General features: G+C 39.1%; 1 protein-coding gene across 2 annotated transcripts; it reads right to left on the reverse strand.

Annotated features, from left to right (window-relative positions):
- Positions 1-800: 800 nt before the first annotated feature.
- On the reverse strand, positions 801-23,828 carry DTD2 (D-aminoacyl-tRNA deacylase 2). Of its 2 annotated transcripts, XM_019983496.2 has the most exons (4): positions 23,598-23,828; positions 19,288-19,357; positions 12,310-12,395; positions 801-8,900 (listed from the first exon to the last, which is right to left on the reverse strand). In XM_019983496.2, exons 1-4 carry the CDS (start codon positions 23,706-23,708, stop codon positions 8,889-8,891), a joined length of 279 nt encoding a protein of 92 aa, XP_019839055.1. In that variant the 5' UTR covers positions 23,709-23,828; the 3' UTR covers positions 801-8,888. The 2 variants fall into 2 exon arrangements, with proteins under 2 accessions (XP_019839055.1, XP_019839054.1); XM_019983495.2 differs by lacking the exons at positions 801-8,900; positions 12,310-12,395 and adding an exon at positions 13,197-15,010 and having other exon boundaries at positions 23,598-23,820.
- Positions 23,829-25,467: the final 1,639 nt, after the last annotated feature.

Raw genomic sequence — 25,467 nt, forward strand, 5'->3', positions numbered from 1 at the left:
CATTTTGCAGCATGTAACAGAATTTCCTTTCTTTTTAAGGCTGAATAGTATTTCACTGTGTGTGTATACCACATTTCGTTTATTCATCCAGTCTTCAAAGAATGTATGGGCTGCTTCCATCTCTGGCTACTGTGAATGATGCTGCTATAACCAATGGTGTGCAAATGTCTCTTTGCGACCTTGCTTTCATTTCTTTTGGATGTATGACTAGAAGAGAGATTGCTAGATCATATGGTAGTAGTATTTTTAATTTTTGAGGAACCATTGCTATTAACTTCAGTGACTTTAACTACCATGTATGTGTAGCTAACTTCCAAATCTACATTCATGCCCCGATCCCTCTGCCTCCTGATATATATAAAGACAGGAACTTACAAAGGAGGGAAACATGATTATCTTTTTACCCACTACGTACAATTGCTTCTAAACAAATTCTTGTTTAAAAAACTATGCCTTTTGAATTCTGAGTGTGTCTAACAAAAGAAATTTTAGGAGGGCTAAAGTCCAGTGTTTTTCCTACTGATTATTATGTAATTCATGATGAATTACTATTGTAAGCTTAATGTTAGGCATCTTGCAATGTACTTATCTGCTTCTCATAATGCTTACTACTGTTTTGCACTTAACTAGGTAGTATGTGGTTAACTACCTAATCTAAAATAGTAACCAAACTGAGAGAAGTGGCCCAGTACCAAAATACTTGTGTAATTTCTTTCCCCTATTTGTAAATTAAAAAGAGAGGATAAAATATAGAAATTAATATTACTCCTACACATATTTTTAGCATAAACACAAATATGTGAACTATATACTGGATAAACTTTATTCTGAGCATATGACTTCAGTAAGTAAGAATCGATCAGTAAAATATTTTGAAAAGTTTAGCACACAGCAAATTTACAATGCTACCAAAAAGAAAAAGAGTTAACAAAAAAAAAACCAAAACATTTTGGAGGGTACAGGCACTCATCATTATCATTTATGAGATGAAGGCAAGAACACTGAATAACATTAAAAATAATATTTTGAAATCCCCTTGAAATGAAAATTAGGCCCAGATTTATAATGGGGAAAAAAAAAGCTTCCCAACACCAAGGTGATTGAGGGCAGAAAATTTAATCACTGCTTAAGACAATAAGATACTTTTCTGTTTCACTGGTAAATACAGTTTTAAAACTTGTAATAATTTCTGCCAACTTAGAGCCCTGAAAAATAAGCCACTTTTTTATAGGAAAAAGAAGAAAAGGATATTGTCAACAATGTAAAAGGAATGCAGAGTAGCAACAGCTCAAAATGGACTGGCAGACTATGAACACTGGAATCTCCACGGAAACGGAGAGCTATGAGATGGCAAAGGGCTGAGTGAAACGCCTGAAGCCCAGCCTTCAAAACCAAATGAAAACTCATGAGATGCAAGAAGGATTTAGTTATGTTGATGAGTAACACACATACTAGCTGAATTAAAAGCAACAATTATAGCTCAAATGAACACAAACTGAAACTTTTTTTTTTTCAGTTTATCTGATTAAAGTTTAACCAACTGCTGATTTATAACACTCAGTTTACAGAGTTCCACAAAATGGTAGAACTGAATGGAATTTCAGAATTTGTCAAGTATAATTCCCTCCCTTATGAGTCCTGAAGGGAGTGAGTTACCTTAGGCTAGTGTAACACACAAGAGTCCATGGAAAAGCTGAGACCACAACAGAAGCCTCCCAGGTCTTGGTTCAGACATATCACCACAAAGGCTATACCATTAGTTCTCAGATGAGAGTTTGTATAAGTCACAGGTAGGGAAAAGTGGTTTAAGATGCACTTTTCAGGCATTTGTTCAGAAATTCTGACTCAGTAAGTCCAAGGTGAGATACAGGAGTCCGCATTTTTAACAAGTTTTCCTAGTAATTCTGACTAGGGAGATCCTCAGACTGTACTTTGGTAAACTACTAGTTATTCAGTGGCTCAGACTCTTTGCGACCCCATGTACTGCAGCACACCAGGCTTCCCTGTCCTTCACCATTTCCGGGATTTTGCTCAAACTCATGTCCATTGAGTCTGTGATAGCACCAACCAACCCATCCTCTGTTGCCCCCTTCTCAGAAATACTAGCAAACTTGATAAATCATGGGTCATTTAGAAATAGACTCTTGTCTCAGGTGCAGACTTCCAGGGACAGTTAATTAACCTAACTGGAAAGGGGGAAAGTTATTTCTCCTAGGGTCATCATTTGGGACATTTCTTTAAAGACAGAGAGGCTCACAGTGCAGAGGCTTTTCTATTATATAGGTATAATGAATCTGGGTTTATCAGTGAAATGCAGCAGGCTCACATGCAACCGGGGCCTCTAGGAGGAGAAGCTAACCAGTAGAGGTTAAAAGGGGAGAAAAGAAGGGGAATAAATTAAAACCCTTGTGTGTGCTTAGCTGCTCAGTCGTGTCCGACTCTCTGGGACCCCGTGTTCTGTGGCCTGCCAGGCTCCTCCGTCCTTGGGGATTCTCCAAACAAGATTACTGAAGCAGATTGCCATGCCCTCCTCCACAGGATCTTCCCAATCCAGGGATCAAACCCAGGTCTCTTGCATTGCAGGCAGATTCTCTATCATCTGAGCCACCAGCAAAACCCTTTGCAAACAAAATAACCTCATTCTTGGAATGGACAGATGGATACATAGGTAGTAAAGCAAATACAGCAAGACGCCTATTACACTCTAGGTGGTGGGTACGGGGATGTTAACTATGTAATAATTTCAAGTTTCCTGTATGTTTGCACCAACTTCCCCAATTCTTGAAACCTGAACTCTAGGAAACTAGTGTTTCCACTTCTCCAACTTTTCCTGTCTAACCTTCCTTTGCCAATTTTCCTCTTCCTTCTGTTACTATAAATTTGGTTGGAACCCAAATCCTTTGTTGTTCTCTACATCATCTCTCATAGATCTTATCTTCATAATTATACTAAAATGCCAGCGCTCCCATAACTAGATGAAATCTCTCCCATCTCCAAATTTCCATGGTACCGTTTTAACCTCTCTTCTGGCACCCCTAGTTTCTGTGCTTCGGTTCACTTTCTTAACACACCAGTTCTGTTGTAACATACATAAGGGAACTGCCTTCTCCTTTTTAGTGTGCCTCTTATACTTACCCGAAGAAGCACTCAGTAATATTGGATGATTAAATCTTGTCTATTTATAGGGTTTCAACGATCACTTTTATAAACAAAATTTTACCAAATCTGGTAGATGGTACTACTTTGAAAGCAAAAACTTTAAAAGTTTTGTCACTCAGGGCAGAGAGAGTCCAGATTTAAGAGTCTTATTTATAAAAGTGACCATTGAAACCCTATAGACAAGATTTAATCATCCAATATTACTGAGTGCCTCTGTATTCTCTCTGCCCCGAGTGACAAATCTAGTAGACATTTCTACTTTAGGTGCCTGAAACTCAGTGTATTAAAATCTGAATTCATCTTCCTCAGTAACCCATACATGAAATATTAGAGTGATTTCTGATTCCTTTTAGCTCCCTCACAACTAATCAGATGTCCTGAAGTGTATTGTTTTAAACACCTTTCAGTATCACCAATTTTGCTTATTTCCATGTTCATAGGCACTACCATGTTATAAGTGAAGCCGAATCCCTTTATGCTGGCACTACTCATAAAAACTAAAACAAAATTAACAATCTGTTTTCCTGTCACAAAATTTCCTCTTCTCTGCAATCCTTATGTTCCCTACCAGTGCATGCTGTGTGCTCAGTGATGTCTGACTCTTTTTGACCCCATGGAATGTAGCCCACCAGGCTCCTCTGCCCATGGAATTTTCCAGGCAAGAATACTCAAGTGGGTTGCCATTTCCTACTCCAGGGAAGCTTCCCCACCCAGGGATCCAACCTGGGTCTCCTGCAATAGCAGGTGGATTCTTTACCACTGAGCCACCTGGGAAGCCTGTATACCACTGTCAGGACTATTCTCCTAACAACTGACTTGGGATTTCCCTGGTGGTCCAGTGGTTAAGACTCTGTGCTTCCACTGCAGGCAGTGTGGGTTTGATCACTGGTCCGGGAACTAAGATCCCAAAAGCCACATGAAGTGGCAAAAACAACTGTCTTAATTATGTCACTCTTTAAAAAGGCTTCAGTGACACCTTATTATCCCCACACCTTGTGCCTATCCTGGAGAAGAGAAAGGCTACCCAGTCCAGTATTCTGGCCTGGAGAATTTCATGGACTGTATGCTCTATGGGGTCACAAAGAGTCAAACATGACTGAATGACTTTCACTTCACTTGTGCCTATAAAAATTCTACCCATTCTACAAGGGGTGGCTCAGGTTGCCATGCCTGTTTTAACACAGGGATTCACCACTCTAGCTGGAAATATCTTCTCCCTCTGCTGCTATTCTATAGCTCAGAGATAGCACTGTCCAGATACCACTGGTCACACAGTACTTAATACATTTCTGTGTCTATCATGTCCACTGCTAGATGGTAAATTCCTTGGCATTTTAAGGGTCATATCTTGAACCATCTGTATTTCACATAGCCCCCAGATCCACTGCTGACCTGCACATTCTAAGGATTATAACTTTCAAATAGACAGCAGCTATCGATGACGCAGTATTATGAAAATGTTAGATTTCCAACACCTGGCTTGAAAAAGGTGAAATATGTATAGGATGAAAAGAGATAAAAGTCAAGAAGACTATGTGAATGTAATCAAGATACAAAATAATTTAGGCATTAAGAAAATGCAACCGTGATGATAATATCTACTCATTAAAGAGACTTACCTTGGGGTTGCAAAGTAAAAGAACGCCTAGAGTAGAAAGTGTGTCTCAGTTTATCTGTTAGTACAAAGCTAAGTAAACAATATCTCAAAGTGGGAGCCAAGGATGGCATTTTTGCTAGTATAGTTAGACCTGCCCTAAAAAGACTCCGTACCTCCCCCTCAAAAAAAAAGTCCACAATTAACTTCCCAACCCCAATTGTTTATAACAGTATTAGCTAATGGTTCTGATACTCTTAAAGAGGGTGTGGTACATTCTCTACATAAATTCTTCTTTTCACATTCAGAAAAAAAAAAAAGCTGATGTAATAGGTCAAATTGTATTAAGTTTCTTAAGAGAAAAATGCTAAATAACCCAGGATAAAGAATTCATTCATATGGAGAAGTCCAGTAAAAAGAAGTAGGATCATATTTATCATGAAATTGGCTACTATTTGTGATGCATTCCACAGAATTGCTTTATTTTGTAATTAAATATGGGCTTCCCTTGTGGCTCAGTTGGTAAAGAATCTGCCTGCAAAGTGGGAGACTTGGGTTCGATCCCTGGGTTGGGAAGATCCCCTGGAGAAGGGAAAGGTTACCCACTCCAGTATTCTGGCCTAGAGAATTTCATAGACTGTATAGTTCATGGGGTTGCAGCATCGGACACAACTGAGTAACTTTCACTTCACTTTGTAATTAAATGTAGAAGGGTCTTAAAGCTTGTTGTATCAAAATTAGTATTTATTAATACAGAAAGACATTTATATTTGACTCATAAAAGGTTTACTTTGAAAAGGACTCAAAAAAAAATTTTTTTTAATTGGCACTTCCTTGGTGGCCCAGTGGTGAAGCTGCCACCTGCCAAAGAGGACACAGGTTCAATCCCTGATTCAGGAGCTAAGACCCCACATGCCACAGCGCAAGGAAGCTGAAACTCTAATTGACTTTATTGAGAAATACATGAATCAGGCAGCATCCTACTGAGCAACTAGAGGGGTGCTAGGAGGGGGTATAAAAAATGGAAGCATTTTATAGGAAGAAAGGTGGGGCAAGGTAGCTCTTAGCAAAACAAAAGAAAGAACTACTTTTAGGCTAAAACATCTTTAGGGGGAAGGATTGAAGGATTTTATTATATAGATGGCTTCCTCTTCTTGAGGATAGAGAGTACCCACATGGCAAACTGTGTGTGCCTAGCTGCTCAGTCATGTCTGACTCTTTGTGATTCCACAAACTGTAGCCCACCGGAGTCCTCTGTCCATGGGATTCTCCAGGCAAGAATAATCGAGTGGGTAGCCATTCCCTTCTCCAGGGGATCTTCCCAACCCAGGGATCGAATCCAGGTATCCCGCGTTGCAGGTAGATTCTTTATTGTCTGAGCCACCAGGGAAGCCCATGGCAGACTACCACATTGGTATTGATAAGAAAACTCTAGACTGGTTGATTAAGACTACATTTCTGAGGGAACTCTCCTACATTACATTCTGGTGGGAATGTAAGTTGGTTCAGCCACTATGAAAAACAGTATGAAGGTTCCTCAGAAAACTAGAGTAGAATTACTATATGATCCAGCAATTCCACTCCTGGGCATATATCCAGACAAAACTCTAATCCAAAAAGATTCATGCAATCCTATGTTCATAGCAGCACAGGTCACAATAGTCAAGACATGGAAACAACTTAAATGTCCATCAAAAGACGAATGGAAAAAGAAGACGTGGTACATTCATACAATGGAATACTGTGTGTGTTGTGTGTTAAGTCGTTTCAGTCGTGTTCGACTCTTTGCAACCCTATGGACTGTAGCCTGCCAGGCTCCTCTGTCCAAGGGATTTTCCAGGCAAGAATAGTGGAGTGGGTTGCCATGCCCTCCTCCAGAGCATCTTCCCAATCCAGTGATCAAACCCACATCACTTTACATCTCCTGCATTGGCAGGTGGGTTCTTTACCACTAGCTCTGAAATGGAATACTACTTAGGAATATTAAAAAAAAAAAAAAAAGAAGAAAGAAAGAAAGAATGCCATTTGCAGCAATATGTATGCAACTAGAAATTAGTCAGAGAGAAAGATAAATACCGTATGATACCACCTATATATGGAATCTAAAAATATGACGCAAATGAACCTATCTACAAAACAGGAACAGTCTCGTGGACATGGAAAACAGTCGTGTAGTTGCCAAGAGGGAGGGGGTTGGGGGGGCGGTAGAGTGAGAGATTGGGGTTAGCAGATGTGAGCTATTATATACAGAATGGATAAACAACAAGGTCCTACTGTATAGCACAGAGAATTATATTCCATATCTTATGATAAATCATAATGGAAAAGAATATAAAAATGTGTATATATATATATATATTTGTATAATTGAATCACTTTGCTATACAGCAGAAATTAACTGCTACAATTGTGAAACGATTTTACAACATTGTAAGTCAACTATTCTTTTTTTTTTTTAATAAAAAGACCACATTTCTGGTGAAGGTTGAAACTGAAAGTAGGTTAGATCTTAAATCTAGGTTTGGTATCATGGGCTTTAGCACAAGTGACATCATTTTGGGCATGTGGTTTTTCTCTTTAACATCCTGATATAATAAAGCGACAAAATAGAAACAGCCATGCCTACATTTTTGTTGAATCTCAAAAATCTGTTTTAGTTTGTCTTTTTAACTTTTCTGGTATTATCTATTGTATTAAAGAAAGGGGGTGGTGGTATTAAATTTGGTTCCTGCACATTCCAACCTCTTTATTCCTTAATGACAAAGAAATCTGTGGGAAATACTGGTAAAACTGAACCAAAATCAAGAGTATTCTAGCCTCTGACATGCTGCTGCTGCTGCTGCTAAGTCGCCTCAGTCGTGTCTGACTCGGTGCGACCCCATAGAGGGCAGCCCACTAGGCTCCTCTGTCCCTGGGATTCTCCAGGCAAGAATACTGGAGTGGGTTGCCATTTCCTTCTCCAATGCATGAAAGTGAAAAGTGAAAGTGAAGTCGCTCAGTCGTGCCCGGCTCTTAGCGACCCCATGGACTGGAGCCTACCAGGCTCCTCCACCCATGGGATTTTCCAGGCAAGAGTACTGGAGTGGGGTGCCATTGCCTTCTCCGAGCCCCTTACATGCCTCCATATTAATTCAGGTAACATTGTGAATTACTGAGCATGGACAACACAGTGCTATAGATGAACTGTGGGAGATTTAAAGAAAAACTGTGTGTGCGCTCATGTTATATTGTCTCTGTCCAATATTATTTATCCTCTTGTAGTTAGGACATATCAACATAAAAAAAGGTGAAGTACTCATTCTCCTAATACACATAACAAGTGTCAAGAGTGGAACAACCATAATGCCTGGGGAGATAAAGGCAGGAGAAATGACAGAAGAGACCAACTTGAGCCAGATATTGAATGATGGATTTAGAGGAGAGCAGAAGGCAACTTACTAATTAGCATGATCTAAGAAGGGTATAAAAAGAGCTATACTGGAGAATTTCTATTGGGGAGTAGAGGGAGAAAGGGTTAAAAAGTCAAGCTGAAGCCAGATTATAAAATTGTAATACCAACTTTAGAAGTCTGGGCTTCATTCATGTAACAGTGGTTCTGAGATTCCAGTATATACAATAATCACCGGGAGAAGACTGGTGACTAGACAGATATTAACTCCTGAGATTCTAATTCAACAGATTTGGGATGGTCCCAGAAAACTGCATTTGGTAAAATGTCAGATTCCCCAGGGGATTCCTGTACAGGTGGCCCAGTGGCAAACCCTGAAACACTCTACCTGAAGAAAAAAAAGAATCCTTTTCTATCCGACTAACTTTCAAATTTTAAATCAATTTTCCATAAGTTTGAAAACACCTAACTGCTAGGCCCAGAAGTTTTTCCCTCAGTGTAATCTGATATTTCTTCAGTATTTGGCACTGACCCTGCCAACTGTTTACATCTTGAAAACTATCTTGTGTTAACAATGCATTATCTGGTTCTCTCTGTCTCTTCGATCTCTGTACCATTCTCCGGCCTCTCATATGTTGCCTTTACTTTGTTTTCTCAGGATTCTGACTTTGGTCCTCTACATATTTCCCTTCATGAGTTCATTCACTCCTAGTGAGTAAGGAGAACCTTCATGCCAACTTCAGAAGTTTAGACTTTGTCCTGTAGACCAAAAAAAAAAAAAAAAAAGTTATAAAAGTTTCTGAACAGTGGAATGTTATACAGAAAGGAATTTTCTAGAAACATTACCTTGGAAATCATCTGCAAAAAGGGATTAGAGGTAGGAGAAACAGAATGGAGGGAGAATAATTAGGAGACTATCAAAATAAACAGACAGTTAAAGTCATCACCAAAGTGTGGCTTCAGAATGAAAATGTTAGTTTTCTAGTAGATCTTCCCTTTCAGAAAGCATTATTTCAATAAATTAATAGGTAAAGTACTTCTAGAAATACTGGTTTCATTATCATGTGAGCTTTAAGAAATAACTACAATGTAACAAATCAGATACATTGTGTGTGTTAGTCGCTCAGTCATGCTCCACTCTTTGCAAACCTATGGACTGTAGCCTGCCAGATTCCTCTGTCCATGAATTCTCCAGGCCAGAATACTGGCGTGGGTAGCCATTTCCTTCTCTAGGGGACCTTCTCCACCCAGGGATTGAACTTGGGTCTCCTGCATCACAGGTAGATTCTTTACTTTTTGAGCCACCAGGAAGCCCAGGTCTTCCATTATGGACTCAATAAATCACTAATACATATATTATTCACAAATTTCATGTCTTCTTTTGACTTGAACTAATGAAGAAATGTGAAAGTATTTGCTTTACCTAGAATGAGTATATTCAAGATAAATTCATACTCATTGGTAGTCCATGCCTTATACACAGTATTTTATATAACTGAATACATGAAGTTTTCAAACTGGACAGATAAAACAGTATTTAGAAATGACATTCTACGTGAAGTAATTCAGGCAAAGATCAATATCATTTGATATCACTTACATATGTTATCTTAAAAATGACACAAATGAACTTATTCACAAAATATTAACAGACTGAGACACAGACAACAAACTTATGGTTACCAAAAGGGAAAGGGGAAGGAGGACAAATTAGGAGTTTGGAATTAATAGATATAGATAGAGTGCCTGATGAACTATGGACTGAGGTTCATGACATTGTACAGGAGACAGGGATCAAGACCATCCCCATGGAAAAGAAATGCAAAAAAGCAAAACGGCTGTCTGGGGAGGCCTTGCAAACAGCTGTGAAAAGAAGAGAAGTGAAAAGCAAAGGAGAAAAGGAAAGATATAAGCATCTGAATGCAGAGTTCCAAAGAATAGCAAGAAGAGATAAGAAAGCCTTCTTCAGTGATCAATGCAAAGAAATAGAGGAAAACAACAGAATGGGAAAGACTAGATATCTCTTCAAGAAAATCAGAGATACCAAAGGAACATTTCATGCAAAGATGGGCTCGATAAAGGACAGAAATGGTATGGACCTAACAGAAGCAGAAGATATTAAGAAGAGGTGGCAAGAATACACAGAAGAACTGTACAAAAAAGATCTTCACAACCCAGATCATCACAATGGTGTGATCACTCACCTAGAGCCAGACATCCTGGAATGTGAAGTCAAGTGGGCCTTTGAAAGCATCACTATGAACAAAGCTAGTGGAGGTGATGGAATTCCAGTTGAGCTATTCCAAATCCTGAAAGATGATGCTGTGAAAGTGCTGCACTCAATATGCCAGCAAATTTGGAAAATTCAGCAGTGGCCACAGGACTGGAAAACGTCAGTTTTCATTCCAATCCCAAAGAAAGGCAACACCAAAAGAATGCTCAAACTACCGCACAATTGCACTCATCTCACACGCTAGTAAAGTAATGCTCAAAATTCTCCAAGCCAGGCTTCAGCAATATGTGAACCGTGAACTTCCTGATGTTCAAGCTGGTTTTAGAAAAGGCAGAGGAACCAGAGATCAAATTGCCAACATCCTCTGGATCATGGAAAAAGCAAGAGAGTTCCAGAAAAACATCTATTTCTGCTTTATTGACTATGCCAAAGCCTTTGACTGTGTGGATCACAAGAAACTGTGGAAAATTCTGAAACAGATGGGAATACCAGACCACCTGACCCGCCTCTTGAGAAATCTGTATGCAGGTCAGGAAGCAACAGTTAGAACTGGACATGGAACAACAGACTGGTTCCAAATAGGAAAAGGAGTTCGTCAAGGCTGTATATTGTCACTCTGCTTATTTAACTTCTATGCAGAGTACATCATGAGAAACGCTGGACTGGAAGAAACACAAGCTGGAATCAAGACTGCCGGGAGAAATATCAATAACCTCAGATATGCAGATGACACCACCCTTATGGCAGAAAGTGAAGAGGAACTAAAAAGCCTCTTGATGAAAGTGAAAGTGGAGAGTGAAAACGTTGGCTTAAAGCTCAACATTCAGAAAACAAAGATCATGGCATCCGGTTCCATCACTTCATGGGAAATAAATGGGGAAACAGTGGAAACAGTGTCAGACTTTATTTTCTGGGCTCCAAAATCACTGCAGATGGTGACTGCAACCATGAAATTAAAAGACGCTTACTCCTTGGAAGGAAAGTTATGACCAACCTAGATAGCATATTCAAAAGCAGAGACATTACTTTGCCAACAAAGGTCCATCTGGTCAAGGCTATGGTTTTTCCAGTGGTCATGTATGGATGTGAGAGTTGGACTGTGAAGAAGGCTGAGCGCCGAAGAATTGATGCTTTTGAACTGTGGTGTTGGAGAAGATTCTTGAGAGTCCCTTGGACTGCAAGGAGATCCAACCAGTCCATTCTGAAGATCAGCCCTGGGATTTCTTTGGAAGGAATGATGCTAAAGCTGAAACTCCAGTACTTTGGCCACCTCATGCGAAGTGTTGACTCATTGGAAAAGACTCTGATGCTGGGAGGGATTGGGGGCAAGAAGAGAAGGGGACGACAGAGGATGAGATGGCTGGATGGCATCACTGACTCGATGGACGTGAGTCTGAGTGAACTCCGGGAGTTGGTGATGGACAGGGAGGCCTGGTGTGCTGCGATTCATGGGGTCGCAAAGAGTTGGACAGGACTGAGTGCCTGATCTGAACTGATCTGATATATAATAGACAAACAATAAGGTCCTACTGTATAGCACAGGGCACTATACTCAATATTTTATAATAACTTATAAAGGGAAAAGAATCTGAAAAATATATATATACACATACACACTGAATCACTTTGTTATATACTTGAAACACACTGTAAATAACTATATACTTCAGTTAAAAGAAAAGATACTCTAATTTAAACATTCTAGAATCTTCGAAGAACAGAGACAGAAGACACCTAAATTAGGTGTAACCCTGCAGCCACCTAATTCAGTAAGTAAACAATTTATTTTCTGTTCTTTCTCAAGTGATCCACACTGGGAGATGCCAAACCTTTATAAAGATCAATTTTAACTCTCACTACAAAAAAAGTCAGGGAGATGGAAATTATTGCTCCCTAATGTATGATCTTGGGAAAATTATTCCAGCATTTTCTTACTTTCCAGAGCACTGTCCTCATTATATATTGTGAAGATAAAACTAGGTATCTGTTGAAGGTTCTTGGAGCATCTTGGGCCAGGAGAGCTAGAGAAAGACACAGTAGTTATTTTCAAATCTACTATTTCTCTTGCTTTTTCTCGCTTGTTCTAGTCTCCTGGGAAATGAAACAAACTTGGGTGTCATCTTCTGCTTAATAACCTTTCATGTAGTTGAAATTGCTATTCTCCACAAGTACCTCAAGCAAATTTTTTTTTTAAAGGAGAACTGCCTGAACTATAAAATAGCAATCTAGGGCTGTGAGTCAGCATTTCACCCACACACATCAAAATGATTTAAAATAGGTAACACATAATCTTTTTGAAAGACATACACTTCTTTGGAGAAATTCTGAGAAAATTGGAGTTTGCAAGTTTATGAATAGTTTATTACATTTCAATAAGTGTATTGTGAATCAATAAAGCAAAAGTTCAGGACAATGAGCTCACTACCAAGCCAATTATTGATCCTCAAGTTCTAAAATAGAATAGTACAGGAAGGATACAGAGAAAATAGGATTTTTTTCTTAAGACACTTTAAGAATCTAAGGAACCCAATCCTAAAGAAATTGTATAAGACACAAAGAATTTTCAACAGCTACTTAAGGTATTTATTCAACTCAATTTTTCATCTTTTGATAATTAAGAAACACTATTTCATTTTCACTCTTTAAAATATTTGATTCAAGTCAAAGGAGTTTGCAAAAAGTGAACAATACCTTTTATTGATTCATTTGTTCTTTCAACTTCTTATAGATCTTTCTCTCTTGGCTTTGAAAAGCCTACCTTACTGGCTATTTATATCACTGTCTTAGCTTAGGCTGTTAGAACAAAATACCAGACACTTACGGTGGCTTAAACAACAGAAATTTATTTTCTTATAGTTCTGCAGGCTAGAAGTTCAAGATCGGGGCACCAGCATGGTCAGTTTCTGGTAAAGGTTCTCTTCCTCGTTTGTAAAAGGCCCCCTTCTCACTGAATCTTCACATGGCCGGAAAAGAAAGGGTGAGTAAAATCTTTGGTGTTTCTTCTTATGAGGACACTAATCCCATCATGAGGACACCCACTCTCATGATCTATTAACCCTGATTACCTTCCAAAGGCCCCATCTGCAAATACCATTAGGAGACTTGGGAGACTCCAACATATAAATTTTGAGAGGGGAGGACACAAAAATACACTAAAAGAAAAAATGACACTGGGTCCAAATCACTAAGTCAATAAAACAGAAATAAACAAATCAACTTGTTTTCAAGTAATTCCAGCAGAAAGCTTCCCTTTTTATTCCTATTATATAGCAATCTAAATCAACAAGAAAAGAACTTCCTAAAAAAATTATGAGCACTAATTTAATTAAACAGTAACTTTTAAAAACCAAAGACAAACAATATGACACACACTGTTTTGGTAAAAAACTGAGAAACAGAATATTAACCAAGAATATTAAACAAAAACAACAACTTTTAGTCCCCCATCCCCTGTTCCTATATCAACTAAAGATTCTTAACTTAAAGCACTTGGATATTCTTGGAAAGTAATATTAAAATGCACAATAACATTTCTGCATTACATTTTCATAGTATTAGAAGAATAGTAAATGCATATTCTTTTATTCAAAATATGGAAATCTGAAATATTAAAACAAATTTGACAAAATTATAATTGGTTTGTGCTGGGTTTTACCTAGTTTTAACACAAATAGTGATTTTTATTACATACCACATATATTTGAGGGCATAAGAAATATATTTTTCTTGATTGTACAAAATGCTTCACAGCAAAAAGCTTAAATACAACTCTCTAGGAACACTTCCATGTTCTTATCAATGACCATAAAGTGAAGAGAGGATATTTCAAGTTTCTGAGTGTCAGTGTAGGGGAAAGTGGGATGGAAGGTGACTGACATCCACAGTTAGGTGACTGGCAAGGTCATCTAATTAGGAGGCTGCAGAGTTGTGGATGGAACCCAGGATTTTCTTATCTAAAAATGCTGCAGATTCGTGTACTCAAGAAGAAGGGGCTGCTGCTGCTGCTGCTAAGTTGCTTCAGTCGTGTCCAACTCTGTGCAACCCCATTGACGGAAGCCCACCAGGCTCCCCCGTCCCCGGGATTCTCCAGGCAAGAACACTGGAGTGGGTTGCCATTTCCTTTTCCAATGCATGAAAGTGAAAAGTGAAAGGGAAGTCGCTCAGTCGTGTCCGACTCTTAGGACCACATGGACTGCAGCCCACCAGGCTCCTCCGTCCATGGGATTTTCCAGGCAAGGGTACTGGAGTGGGGTGCCATTGCCTTCTCCAGAAGAAGGGGCTAGGGAATCTAATTACGGCTGTCGAAACTTTCAAAACTCAATTAGGTGTGTGTACGGTCCATTGGTGTCGAGCTTTAACACCTGCCTATTGCCGTAAGTACCGTGTTTCACGACAACCCCAGCTTCAGCACACTTGCTATTAGCAGCTAATTCTTTTTTACAGAGATTCACAAATTGGGAATAAAGTTCTAATCCCTCTTCTTTTCCAGAGTTACAGTGATACTGCATGCTTCTTCCTTTTACTCTACCCCCAAGGGTGGCTTGAGGGATGATAAGAATGTTGCCAGGTAGATCCAATATAGAGACGTGCTTGCCATTTTCTGTTTCACTTAATTTCACATTTAACAGTGTATTAACTGGGTGGGGAAGAAAGGGAAAACAAAGCAAAAAACAAACATGAAGAAAAACAACAATCTTCTACTCAGCAAATTTCATGTTGAAAATCCAATTTGTCAGCTCATGCTTTTAACCCAAAGTCTCTATGTAGATTTCAAAAATGGCTTCAGTAAGCTAAATGATCTAAGCATGAAAAACAAGGAAGATTTCAAGCAGAAAATGGCATGATGTTTTAAATCTGACTTGGCAGTTAGGATCTTCCTGCAATAAAATCATCCAGAAAAGACTACAGAATTAACCATATACCAGAACTTTAAAATATTGCTTCCCTGAGGGATATATGAAAAGATTTTGCCTTTTTGTTCCTTTTTATATCTCAGAGCAAATCCTACTGGAAAAGACCATGAAAGATCCTCCACACACATATTATGCTTTATAACAAAGAATATTAAATAAAAACCTTAGTGCATTTATTATTTTAAACTTAGTTGCCTAGAGTTCTAAGCTGAAACAAAGATTCCAGGTTCAATTCTGTTACAAACTAGCTGATTTTGGAGTTTTATAACCTCAAAGGCATTATTAACATAGACTAATCATTTCATCAATACAAACATCACCAGTGGGAGAAGGATAAAGGTGAAAGGTAGAATCATCAGAAATTCATTGTCACAAAAATAAAATAAAATAAATTCATTGTCAACTGGAAAAGTAAATCCAAAGGCATAGAGTTACTGGCATTATCTTCACATACATACTGGAAAATATAGGATTATTACTTTTATGCCATTTATGGAAAGTACACTCACAGCTAGTAAGAAGTGTCAAAATAACCATAAATGTTTATGTGAGCTAAAAAAAACTAAACTTAGAGAACTTTTACATTTCAACACTGGCCAGTTTTCAAAACAAAAAGCAAATGAAATGCCTAATATAAACACTCAGGGTCTTTCTACCTCTACAAGGCATATAAGTAACTTCTGCTTATAAAGAATAGTCCTGAGAGGACACAGATGGTAAAAGAATTACTGAAACCTCACATTCTTTTGTGAATAATCAGGCTTGAAAAGCTATGGTTTCTGGTGGGGTATCAATGGTTTCAATTTTAGAAAGCCTGTAGCAAATATCAGCAAGGATTCAATAAGGCTTTTACTCTACAAATCAAGGAATTAACCTGGTGAAAACCTGCCAAGGTGAACACCCAAATGAATTTCTAAGTTATGCATTAAGCACTATCAATTTTCATTTAACTAATACCTATTTTAAAATACTTCTAATTTTCTCTATTATAAATAGGACTTTGCTATATAGCCAGCAGTCCTTAGTGATTGCTTTTAAGGAAACTGTAATTCTCCAGAGCATTTCATTCCACAGAAATCACTACCCAGCTATCCAGGCCTCAGGCCAGTGACAGACTAAGAAGGCAGTTTTGAAATAATAGGCCAGAAAGGTAAATGCAATTTATTACACTTCCATACATCTCCCTCTACTGGCTCTGAGAATTCAATTAGTGCTGTTGGCATACAAAGATGGGCTTCCCCTACGGCCCAAGCAGTAAAGAATCTGCCTTCAATGCAGGAGACACAGGAGATGGGGGTTCAATTCCCCAGTCAGGAAGATTCCCCTGGAGGAGGAAATGGCAACCTACTCCAGTATTCTTGCCTGGAAAATCCCACAGACAGAGGAGTCTGTCCAGAGTTGCAGAGTCAGACACAAGTAAGTATGCATGCATTGATGATTGATAACGCAAATATCAGTTGTTATTGTTGCTAACGTCCGACTCTTTTGGGACCCCATGGACTGTAGCCCACCAGGCTTCTCTGAGCATGGATTCTCCATGCAAGTATACTGGAGTTGGTTGCCGTGCCCTCCTCCACGGGATCTTCCCAATCCAGGGATTGAACCTGTATCTCCTGCATTGCAGGCAGATTCTTTACCACTGAGCCACCAATATCAGCATGTAGAAGTAAATACAAATACAAATGTCAGTAAGTAGAATTAAAATGAGATGATGAATTAATGGCATCTTGGGGCTTTCTTTGGGGCTCAGCTGGTAAAGAATGTGCCTGTAATGTGGGACACCTGGGTTCAGTCCCTGGGTTAGGAAGATCCCCTAGAGAAGGGAAAGGCTACCCACTCTTGAGAATTCCATGGACAGTACAGGCCACAGTGTCGCAAAGAATCAGACACAACTGAGTGACTTTCACTTTCACTTTTTGGAAACTCAAGTATCTCTAATGATGAATATGGGAAGCAAAGCTTTGACAGGGCCCCTGAATCTGTCCAATTATACTGAAGATGAATTGAGGAAGATTATGCACATTTCTATGTTAGTCATGCTACTTCAGACTTTATGGTTGTAACTGGTTATTATGTTCCCAAGAGGTACATGATTTGACTGGAAAAATCTGAATCCATGTAATAAGTATGAGGTGGGCTGTTTAAGAGAATCCCGTCACACTGGCATACTTTGCCTCCTGGAATAGAGGGAAGTACAAGCTACTTCTATCAATAATAGATGGACTTGTTTTGCTTATAACTCACACCAGTAGAATGTGATTCTTAAGAGTCACAGTTCTTTACTGAGAATCATGATATATAAAAGCTTTGTGTTATAGACTGTCCACTAGAAGAGTTAAGGCGGACTTTTAACTGACCACAATCTCATGCACATATTCAAAGTAAACTCAGAAAGACATACATGTATGTACACAGGATTTAATTACTACATAACAAAATGCGGCTTGCATTTGGCTGGTTCATTTTGCCTTATTATAATTAGGATCCATTTAAGAATATATAAAAACAAGTTTAGAAAGTCAACATTAAGTCATGAAAAAAATGCCCTTCCTGTTTTTGAAGATTTCTACTATATACTTTTTATGGTCAATAAGGCCTTAATTCAAAGCAGAAACAGACAGAATGCCCAACAACCAAGCCTTAAATCCCTGCAATCATCCTCTCTAACAAGAGACCTCATTTTATTTTCTCTTTAAACACTTTAAAGCTCTGTATTATCCTCCAGATTCAAATTTCAAACTATTACAGTTACTGGCTTTCCATCCTTACCTATCACAGGCCCCTCTCAAGTCTAGTTTTCAACTTCTGACAAAGTTGTCAAACATGTTTGATGTCTCAGCATAAAATCTCCTCTAGAAGCTTTAGCCCTTTGTTCAAATTGTTCTTCATTGGGCTATTAACGCTTGAGTTCCACTGTTCAAAGCTCTTCTGGGTTAATTAACTTCTGCCTGCTTCAATTATCCATCTGTATAGTTTATGTGTATGTATTAGTCACTTAGTCATGTCCAGTTCTTTGTGATCCCATGGACTGCATTCCGCCAGGCTCCTCTGTTCTTGGGATTTTCAGGCAAGAATACTGAAGTGGGTAGCCATTGCTTTCTCCAAGGCATCTTCCTGATCCAGGGATCGAACCCAGGTTTTCTGCATTGCAGGCAGATTCTTTATCATCTGAGCTACTTTATTAATCCAACTAATGGGTAATGCCTTTACTAATGAAGAGAAAGATAACCTGTCCCCAACTTTAGGGATAGCTCCACTATTTCAGGCTTTTTTTTTGGACATAATTATTCTATCAAATACTGTCTTGAGATAGCATATGGTTTGATTTGGTATATCTGAACCTATGTAATTATCAAAGGAATGTGCAGAGGTATAGACTATTTAGAACACTGGGAAGATGGAGGCAGGTAAATTATGCCTGCAGAGATGCCCGAACACTGACTTTGTTTTCTCTGCCCCTAGGGGAGGTGTGATTATGATGATACCAAACTTGATTCAAGAATATTTATATGCATTTCCTACAAAGAATTTACAGAATGTAAATTTTTCCATAATAATAATATAAGCCTGATCTACACAGATTTGAACCACATCTTGCATATACAGTGTCACCTACATCCCCCTGTTAGGGCCTCTAAGAGATAAGAAAACTATATTAAGAAATGCAGCATCTGTTTTTCTCTGTGTGGCCACCCTGCTTCCACAAGTTTCTGTATCCTTGGCTAAATACTGCTGTGTTGTCTCTGTGTGTTTTTGTACACTCTTCTAAACCAGTCCATCAGCCATCCGAAAAGCTGCAGATATTTTAAAAGAATTCCACCACACTTGCTTACATTAAGTTTTGGAACAGGAAAATAAATAAAGTCAACAACAGAACACAGAGTTAAGTCATTTATAACTTACACACCTGTATAATATAAGATTGTACTCTTTGGCCCTTCTGGTTCATCTATTGCTATTCACTCTCACTCTTATAAAACAAATAATACTAAACACATACCCATTTTGGGAAGAAGTTCTTTATCAGCTCCCTTGAAAAAGCACACGTAGATCACTAATCCTCTTTGAACCTATGAGAAACCACAATAAACTCAGATCAGAAACTTCTATAGAGAGATACAGAGGAAAATGAATAAAATTTTACAACTGTTATAGGTAAGAGGTTAAACGCAGAAGAAGAGAAATAACTTTTTACAATAGTCTTGATTTCTTAAATGTGTGAGAAAATATTTTTCTATATTCAATCACCTCAGTTATCACTTCTTTCAAAAATCAAGTTAAAAATACAGTCAAGGTAAGTATTTTCATAAGGTAAATTCCTAGAAGTAAGACCCCTGGGTGATTTTAAAATCCAGATAAACCTGGTGAGCTCAACAAACTTTTAAAAAATAAATTGATGGCACCTAAAAAAAAAAAAACCAAAGAGCCAAGAGCAGTGAAGACCCCAAGTTATACCTTCAAACCTCTAATCAAAATCATTAGGATTATGAACTAGACTTCTTCCCTGGTGGCTCAGACGGTAAAGCGTCTGTCTGCAATGCAGGAGACCCGGGTTCAATCCCTGGGTTGGGAAGATCCCCTGGACAAGGAAATGGCAGCCCACTCCAATATTCTTGCCTGGAAAATCCCATGGACGGCGGAGCCTGGTAGGCTACTGTCCATGGGGTCCCAAAGAGTCGGACACGACTGAGCAGCTTCATTTCACTTCACTTCCCCTCCTCAAGTAAAGCTGACAGATTTAGAAACATTCAGTTTTGCAGAGGCTTATTCATTCAACATCAAATGAATTCACATAATATCAGATATGACTGATGTATAAACAACATTGTGACTTACATGTCTTTTGACATCATCATTCTTCGTTCTTACTAATCCATTTACTTATAAATAATAAAAATAAGGGTCTGATTCCATTGCAATAAACTCCAAGAAATTTCTGTCCTATTATTTTTTTGTTACTTTTGTTAATTCTTTAAATACACACAGTGATTAAACCTTGGAAATCGCATTCATATTAAGTTCTACATCAAGAGGTTGTCTGTTATCAGGAATGTAAGCTTATTTTATATAATGACTAGGACATTTCTTTCTTAGCTCTTGTAGGAGAGAGACTATATGGAGAAGACATTTGATAAATGACTTTCATTTTGCTGCAAAGCGAATCATTAAATTTTTTATTTTGTAGATTAACCTTTTGAGTCCAAGAGCTATTGTGAAAATTAAAGGAGTTAATATCTGTAGAGTACTTAAAACAGTGCCTGGTTCATAGTAAGAGCTATATATTTGCTTATTAAGTATGTGAAAAGAAATTTAAGGACTGAAACACAATTTATTTTACATCTTAACTCCCAAAGCACTTTATAGACTGTTTTGTACATGATAGAGGCTCTGCTGAGTGCATTTAAGTTCAACTTTATCTTATAGGTTCTATGTGTTATCTAAATAGTCTTCTAAATAAATATAAACACAGCTCTGCATTCACACCTGATCTATCTGGATAGGAAGTAACCTTCTACAAGTGCGATTGCCTTTCAGAGGACTAGGGTGAAGCTGGGGAGAAGGAAGACAGATCTCATTGTTCTATTAGCCCTTTGACCCTCTCCCAAAGCTCCTCAATAAAATAGCTTCATCCCTCCATCAAAAAAAAAATTAAATAGTGCTCTTGGAACTAGCAAGTGCCTCCAGCGCATACCCACTGTAAGGAGGTGGCAGGTGGAATGATACAGATACCTGCACCACTGTCACAGCCTTCTCTCCTGGGATTGTTTTGGCACAGGGCAAAATTTTTCAAGCACATTCATATTCGGACACGTTATGAGGTGCCTGAAAAATCCCTTGGACAGAGGAGCCTGGTGGGTTACAGTCCATGGGGTTACAAGAGTCTGACATGACTTAATAACTAAACAACATCAGATTTAAGCATCTAATTACTTGCATGAATAAATGCCTGTTCTTACCACTCACCACATACCACTCCTCATTAAGGTATTTTCTTTTAGTTTACCACAACAATAGCTCTTAAATTGTGACCTACAAATTCCCATTTTCAAAACAGAATCACTTTCCTTATAGCTTCTTTTGGTATAAACAGAGCATTTCAAATATATAGAGAACTACAGATAATTCTCACTGTAGGTTAAAAAGTTCATGCCTCTCAGGAAGAAAAACATTACTGTGAGAGCAAAGATCTAAATGAATGAAACCAAGAATACGCAAAGTAACCTTCAAATCTTTGTGACAATTAAAAAAGAAAGCTTTTAAAAAATTATAACTGTTAATAACAGAATGGAGGATGCTTGAGAAAGAGGAAAGTATTTACTCTCTAATTACTTGTCAACTCTTTATACTAATTTAACCATGTGTGGGAGTGGAAGAGAAAGCTTTAAAATAGCTTTTAAAGTTTATAAACACACTGATAGTTTGGCAGGCTGCAATAAACTATTTGATTTTGCATAAGGAGATGCGACATGAAGCATATAAAAAGATAAAGAGGCATGGAAGAAATCTAAATGATTAATAGTTTGGGATTTATAATCCCCTGAAAGCAAAGGGGACGACAGAGGATGAGATGGCTGTATGGCATCACCGACTCAATGGACGTGGGTTTGAGTGAACGCCAGGAGTTGGTGATGGACAGGGAGGCCTGGCATGCTGCAATTCATGGGGCTGCAGAGTCGGACACGACTGAGCGACTGAACTGAAGCAAATATAAAAATAGGCAACTCTTTGGAAAGGATGGCAAAAAAGAAAGAATAAAATTTCAAAGTAAGGAAGATAAATTTTTAAAAGGCCACAACAAAAGAAACAAGAAATGAATTTTTAAGAAAAGGGACGGCAAAAATACCAGAATGTTTATGCTTATAAATATTCAGTATTTCCAAATTACCAGAGGGTAACATGGACGCAGGAGCCTGGTAGGCTGCAATCCATGGGGTCACTAGGAGTCGCACATGACTGAGCGACTTTTTCACTTTTCACTTTCATGCATTGGAGAAGGAAATGGCAACCCACTCCAGTGTTCTTGCCTGGAGAATCCCAGGGACGGGGAAGCCTGGTGGGCTGCCGTCTCTGGGGTCGCACAGAGTTGGACACAACTGAAGCGACTTAGCAGCAGCAACAGATTGTGATGTAAGAATAGTCATCCACATAGGGTCTATGTGTTGTATTTAAAATAATAACGAAGATTGTGTTACAGAGTGCTAGATCTGGGATGGGATTCAGCAGATGAGTGAATGAAATGATCCATTAAAGTTTCTTGGTACCTCCAAAAGTTTTATTTATTATTATTACAAGTTTTTCCCCTTCTGCGAGTGGTCCTGCTAAGTCACTTCAGTGGTGTCCAACTCTTTGTGAGACGCCATGGACGGCAGCCCATCAGGCTCCTCTGTCCATGCCATTCTGCAGGCAAGAATACTGGAGTGGGTTGCCATGCCCTCCTCCAAGGGATCTTCTCCATCCAGGGATCGAATTTGCAAATTTTATGTCTCCTGCATTGGTAGGCGAGTTCTTTACCACTGAGCTACCAGGGAAGACCTCCCTTCATTTCAGCTTACTCCAAAAATAAGTCAGGGCCTCAAAGAACATGTTTTTGCATGGAATTTTGCATATGGGCAGGCTGTCTTAAAAAGGCAAATATTCAAGTGGAAGGACATTTGGCGTAAATGTTTAAAATTCTTTGGAGGAAGTGTGTTTGATAACAATGCAACTTTTAAAGTAGTGGTCTTTGTTCCTAGTGTGAAATAAGCCAAATTTTTAAGTTTCTTGAGAAAGGAAGTTTCATAGGCAATCTCATTACTGTGTTAACACCTAGCTGCACCCAACATAAGACGGAATTCGACGGGATCTGGAGTACAAGTCAAAACAGATCTTCAGCGTTTGCAACAAGTCTAACCTAGAAGCTCGAACCAGACCACCACAAGTCACCAGCAGCCCGGGCAAGGCGCCAGGAGTGAGAAGGCTTTTTGCTCTTTTGAAGCAAGAGGTCTGAGACTACTAGGCCTGAAGTACACTGAGCTCAGGTAGATCGTTTGAGAGGAAGCTCAAATCCCCGGGGTCCCTCTTAATCTCCTCTGGAAGTCCGAGGGAGAAGGGGCCGGGGCCGGTGATGCAAGACTGAGGAGAAAGGCGAGGCCAGGCAGGCATTAACGGCAGCGTTGGGTGGACGGGCCAGGAGTCCAGCGCCGACCGCACCACCTGCCAGGCGCCAGCAGGCTGGCTCGGAGTGAGCGCGGGGTACGAATCACCAGGACAGCACGGTGAGAACCGCCCCTGCGCGCCATAGGATAACCGGAGCTGCGGGGCCAACGTTACCTCCACCCATTCGGCCTCGACGTCCCCCTCGGCCGGGCGTACTTGCAGCCGGGCGTGCAGGCACTGCTGCAGGAGAGCCCGGGCCTGAGGCGTTCTGCCACTGTCAGCCATAGCTCAAGCTGCGTGGATATCCCACAGGTTCCGGCCTCGCGCCGCACAGGCCAGCCCTCTACGCTCAGGGAGGATGGGGCGGGGCGCGGCGAGACGGAGGAACATCCTGGTCGCTCGTGGCCCCGCCTCCAGGAGGGCGGGGCCTTTGCCTGGCTCTCCGGTGACCCGGATGTGCGGGCTTCACAGCTCTGTCAATACAATCTTTAACTCTACCCCAACCTGCAACTCGGTAGAAGACGCTCAGTGGATTCTTTTAAAAGATTTTAAGGACCCAGTGGTTCTCTTCCCTGCATACCTTTTTAAGACACATTTTTTCATCTCAGTTTCCAAACGTTAAACAAAATTAAATCTGCATAAATCCATATTATGTCCATTATGAAGATAGGTACATAGAACGAGTCAATTGAATCACAAAACAAGTGTAGGTGAAACTGAAAGGTCTAATAAATCTTTCAAAAAATTTCCTTACCCCAATCAGTAAAGCAACACTGCCACCTAAATGCTATATAAATCATTCTTCTCTCGCGGTTGTCTAAAGGTATTGATAGGCTATATGAATACATATTTGAACATCAGTCTTTCATAGAATATACTCAATAAAAATATTCTTATACAAGAAAGCCTGTGATTGTTAATAAATTTTAAACATGCTCCTAATTGTAAAAACTATATATTCTGTGGTGTTTCCTGTAAGTACATATTAGAGTGTATGTAAAATTAAATACTTGATTTTCTTTCCCACATAACGTATTTCTTGAACCTGCATCAGATTAGCATTATTTTTCTATGGGCTTGAAGGATTTAGATGAGGGATAATAGTGTTACCCTGACTGCATTACCCAGGTCATTGATTTGGGCTCAACTGGCACAATATGCCTGTACATTTCTCTCTGTTGTTTTAGAAGATGACATCACTGACAGTGTTGCTATCCATACAAAGTAGTGTGATTGAAGAAAATAATCCGTGCGTAATCAAAGGTCCTTTCTACACAGAATTGAAACTGCCTGTTTGTTGGTTATCTTGCAGGCTGCCTGCACACATTTGTAAAAACAGCAAAATCTCATATTATCTCTGATTGCTGCATTGCAGGGGTTCATACATTTGTTGACATTTGTCTGCAAAGCACAGACAAGTTGCATTGTCTGCACTTTTATGTCTCTATTCTCTTTGACTCCCAGACTCAAGTTTTACAGGGCTTGAAGGAATTTTGACATAGAGGTGCTTAACCTTGAGCTTGAATGAGAGAGGACTTCATGTCCATTTGTATATGGATGTAGGAGATAGGGAAGTCTCTTGAAAATAGTCTGTGGTTCCCAGAAATTTTTACACAATGAAGGGTTCAGCAAATTGGGAAATCCTTCTTGTGAATAGATGGAGTCTGGTGGGTAATGGTTAGCCTCTCAAAAAACACCAGTTACTTTTAAATCTTTATGTTGGGTGCTGATCTTATTCTTTCCTTCTACCTGCAGAGGTCAGTAGAGAGTAGGCACCAAAGAGAAAGTATTTACTTTCTGTATTTTATTTATTTTTTTGGAACCTCTAACCTCATTCCACAGAGAATTTAAGAAAGTCAGCTATACCTGCAATAAAATAGTGAAATGTGAATAAAAATAAAGCATAGGAAGTAAAGGAAAATGGAATTATGTCAGTTGCAATGTGGGAAATTGAAAACAGACAAGACTGTTTTTGACTGGAGTGCTGAGCTGACAATGTAGCAAAGTTTTCACAGATATGTAACTGTAATTTTTGTTATGAGAC

This window comes from Bos indicus, chromosome 21 (genome assembly GCF_029378745.1).
Source record: "Bos indicus isolate NIAB-ARS_2022 breed Sahiwal x Tharparkar chromosome 21, NIAB-ARS_B.indTharparkar_mat_pri_1.0, whole genome shotgun sequence".
Taxonomy (NCBI): domain Eukaryota; kingdom Metazoa; phylum Chordata; class Mammalia; order Artiodactyla; family Bovidae; genus Bos; species Bos indicus.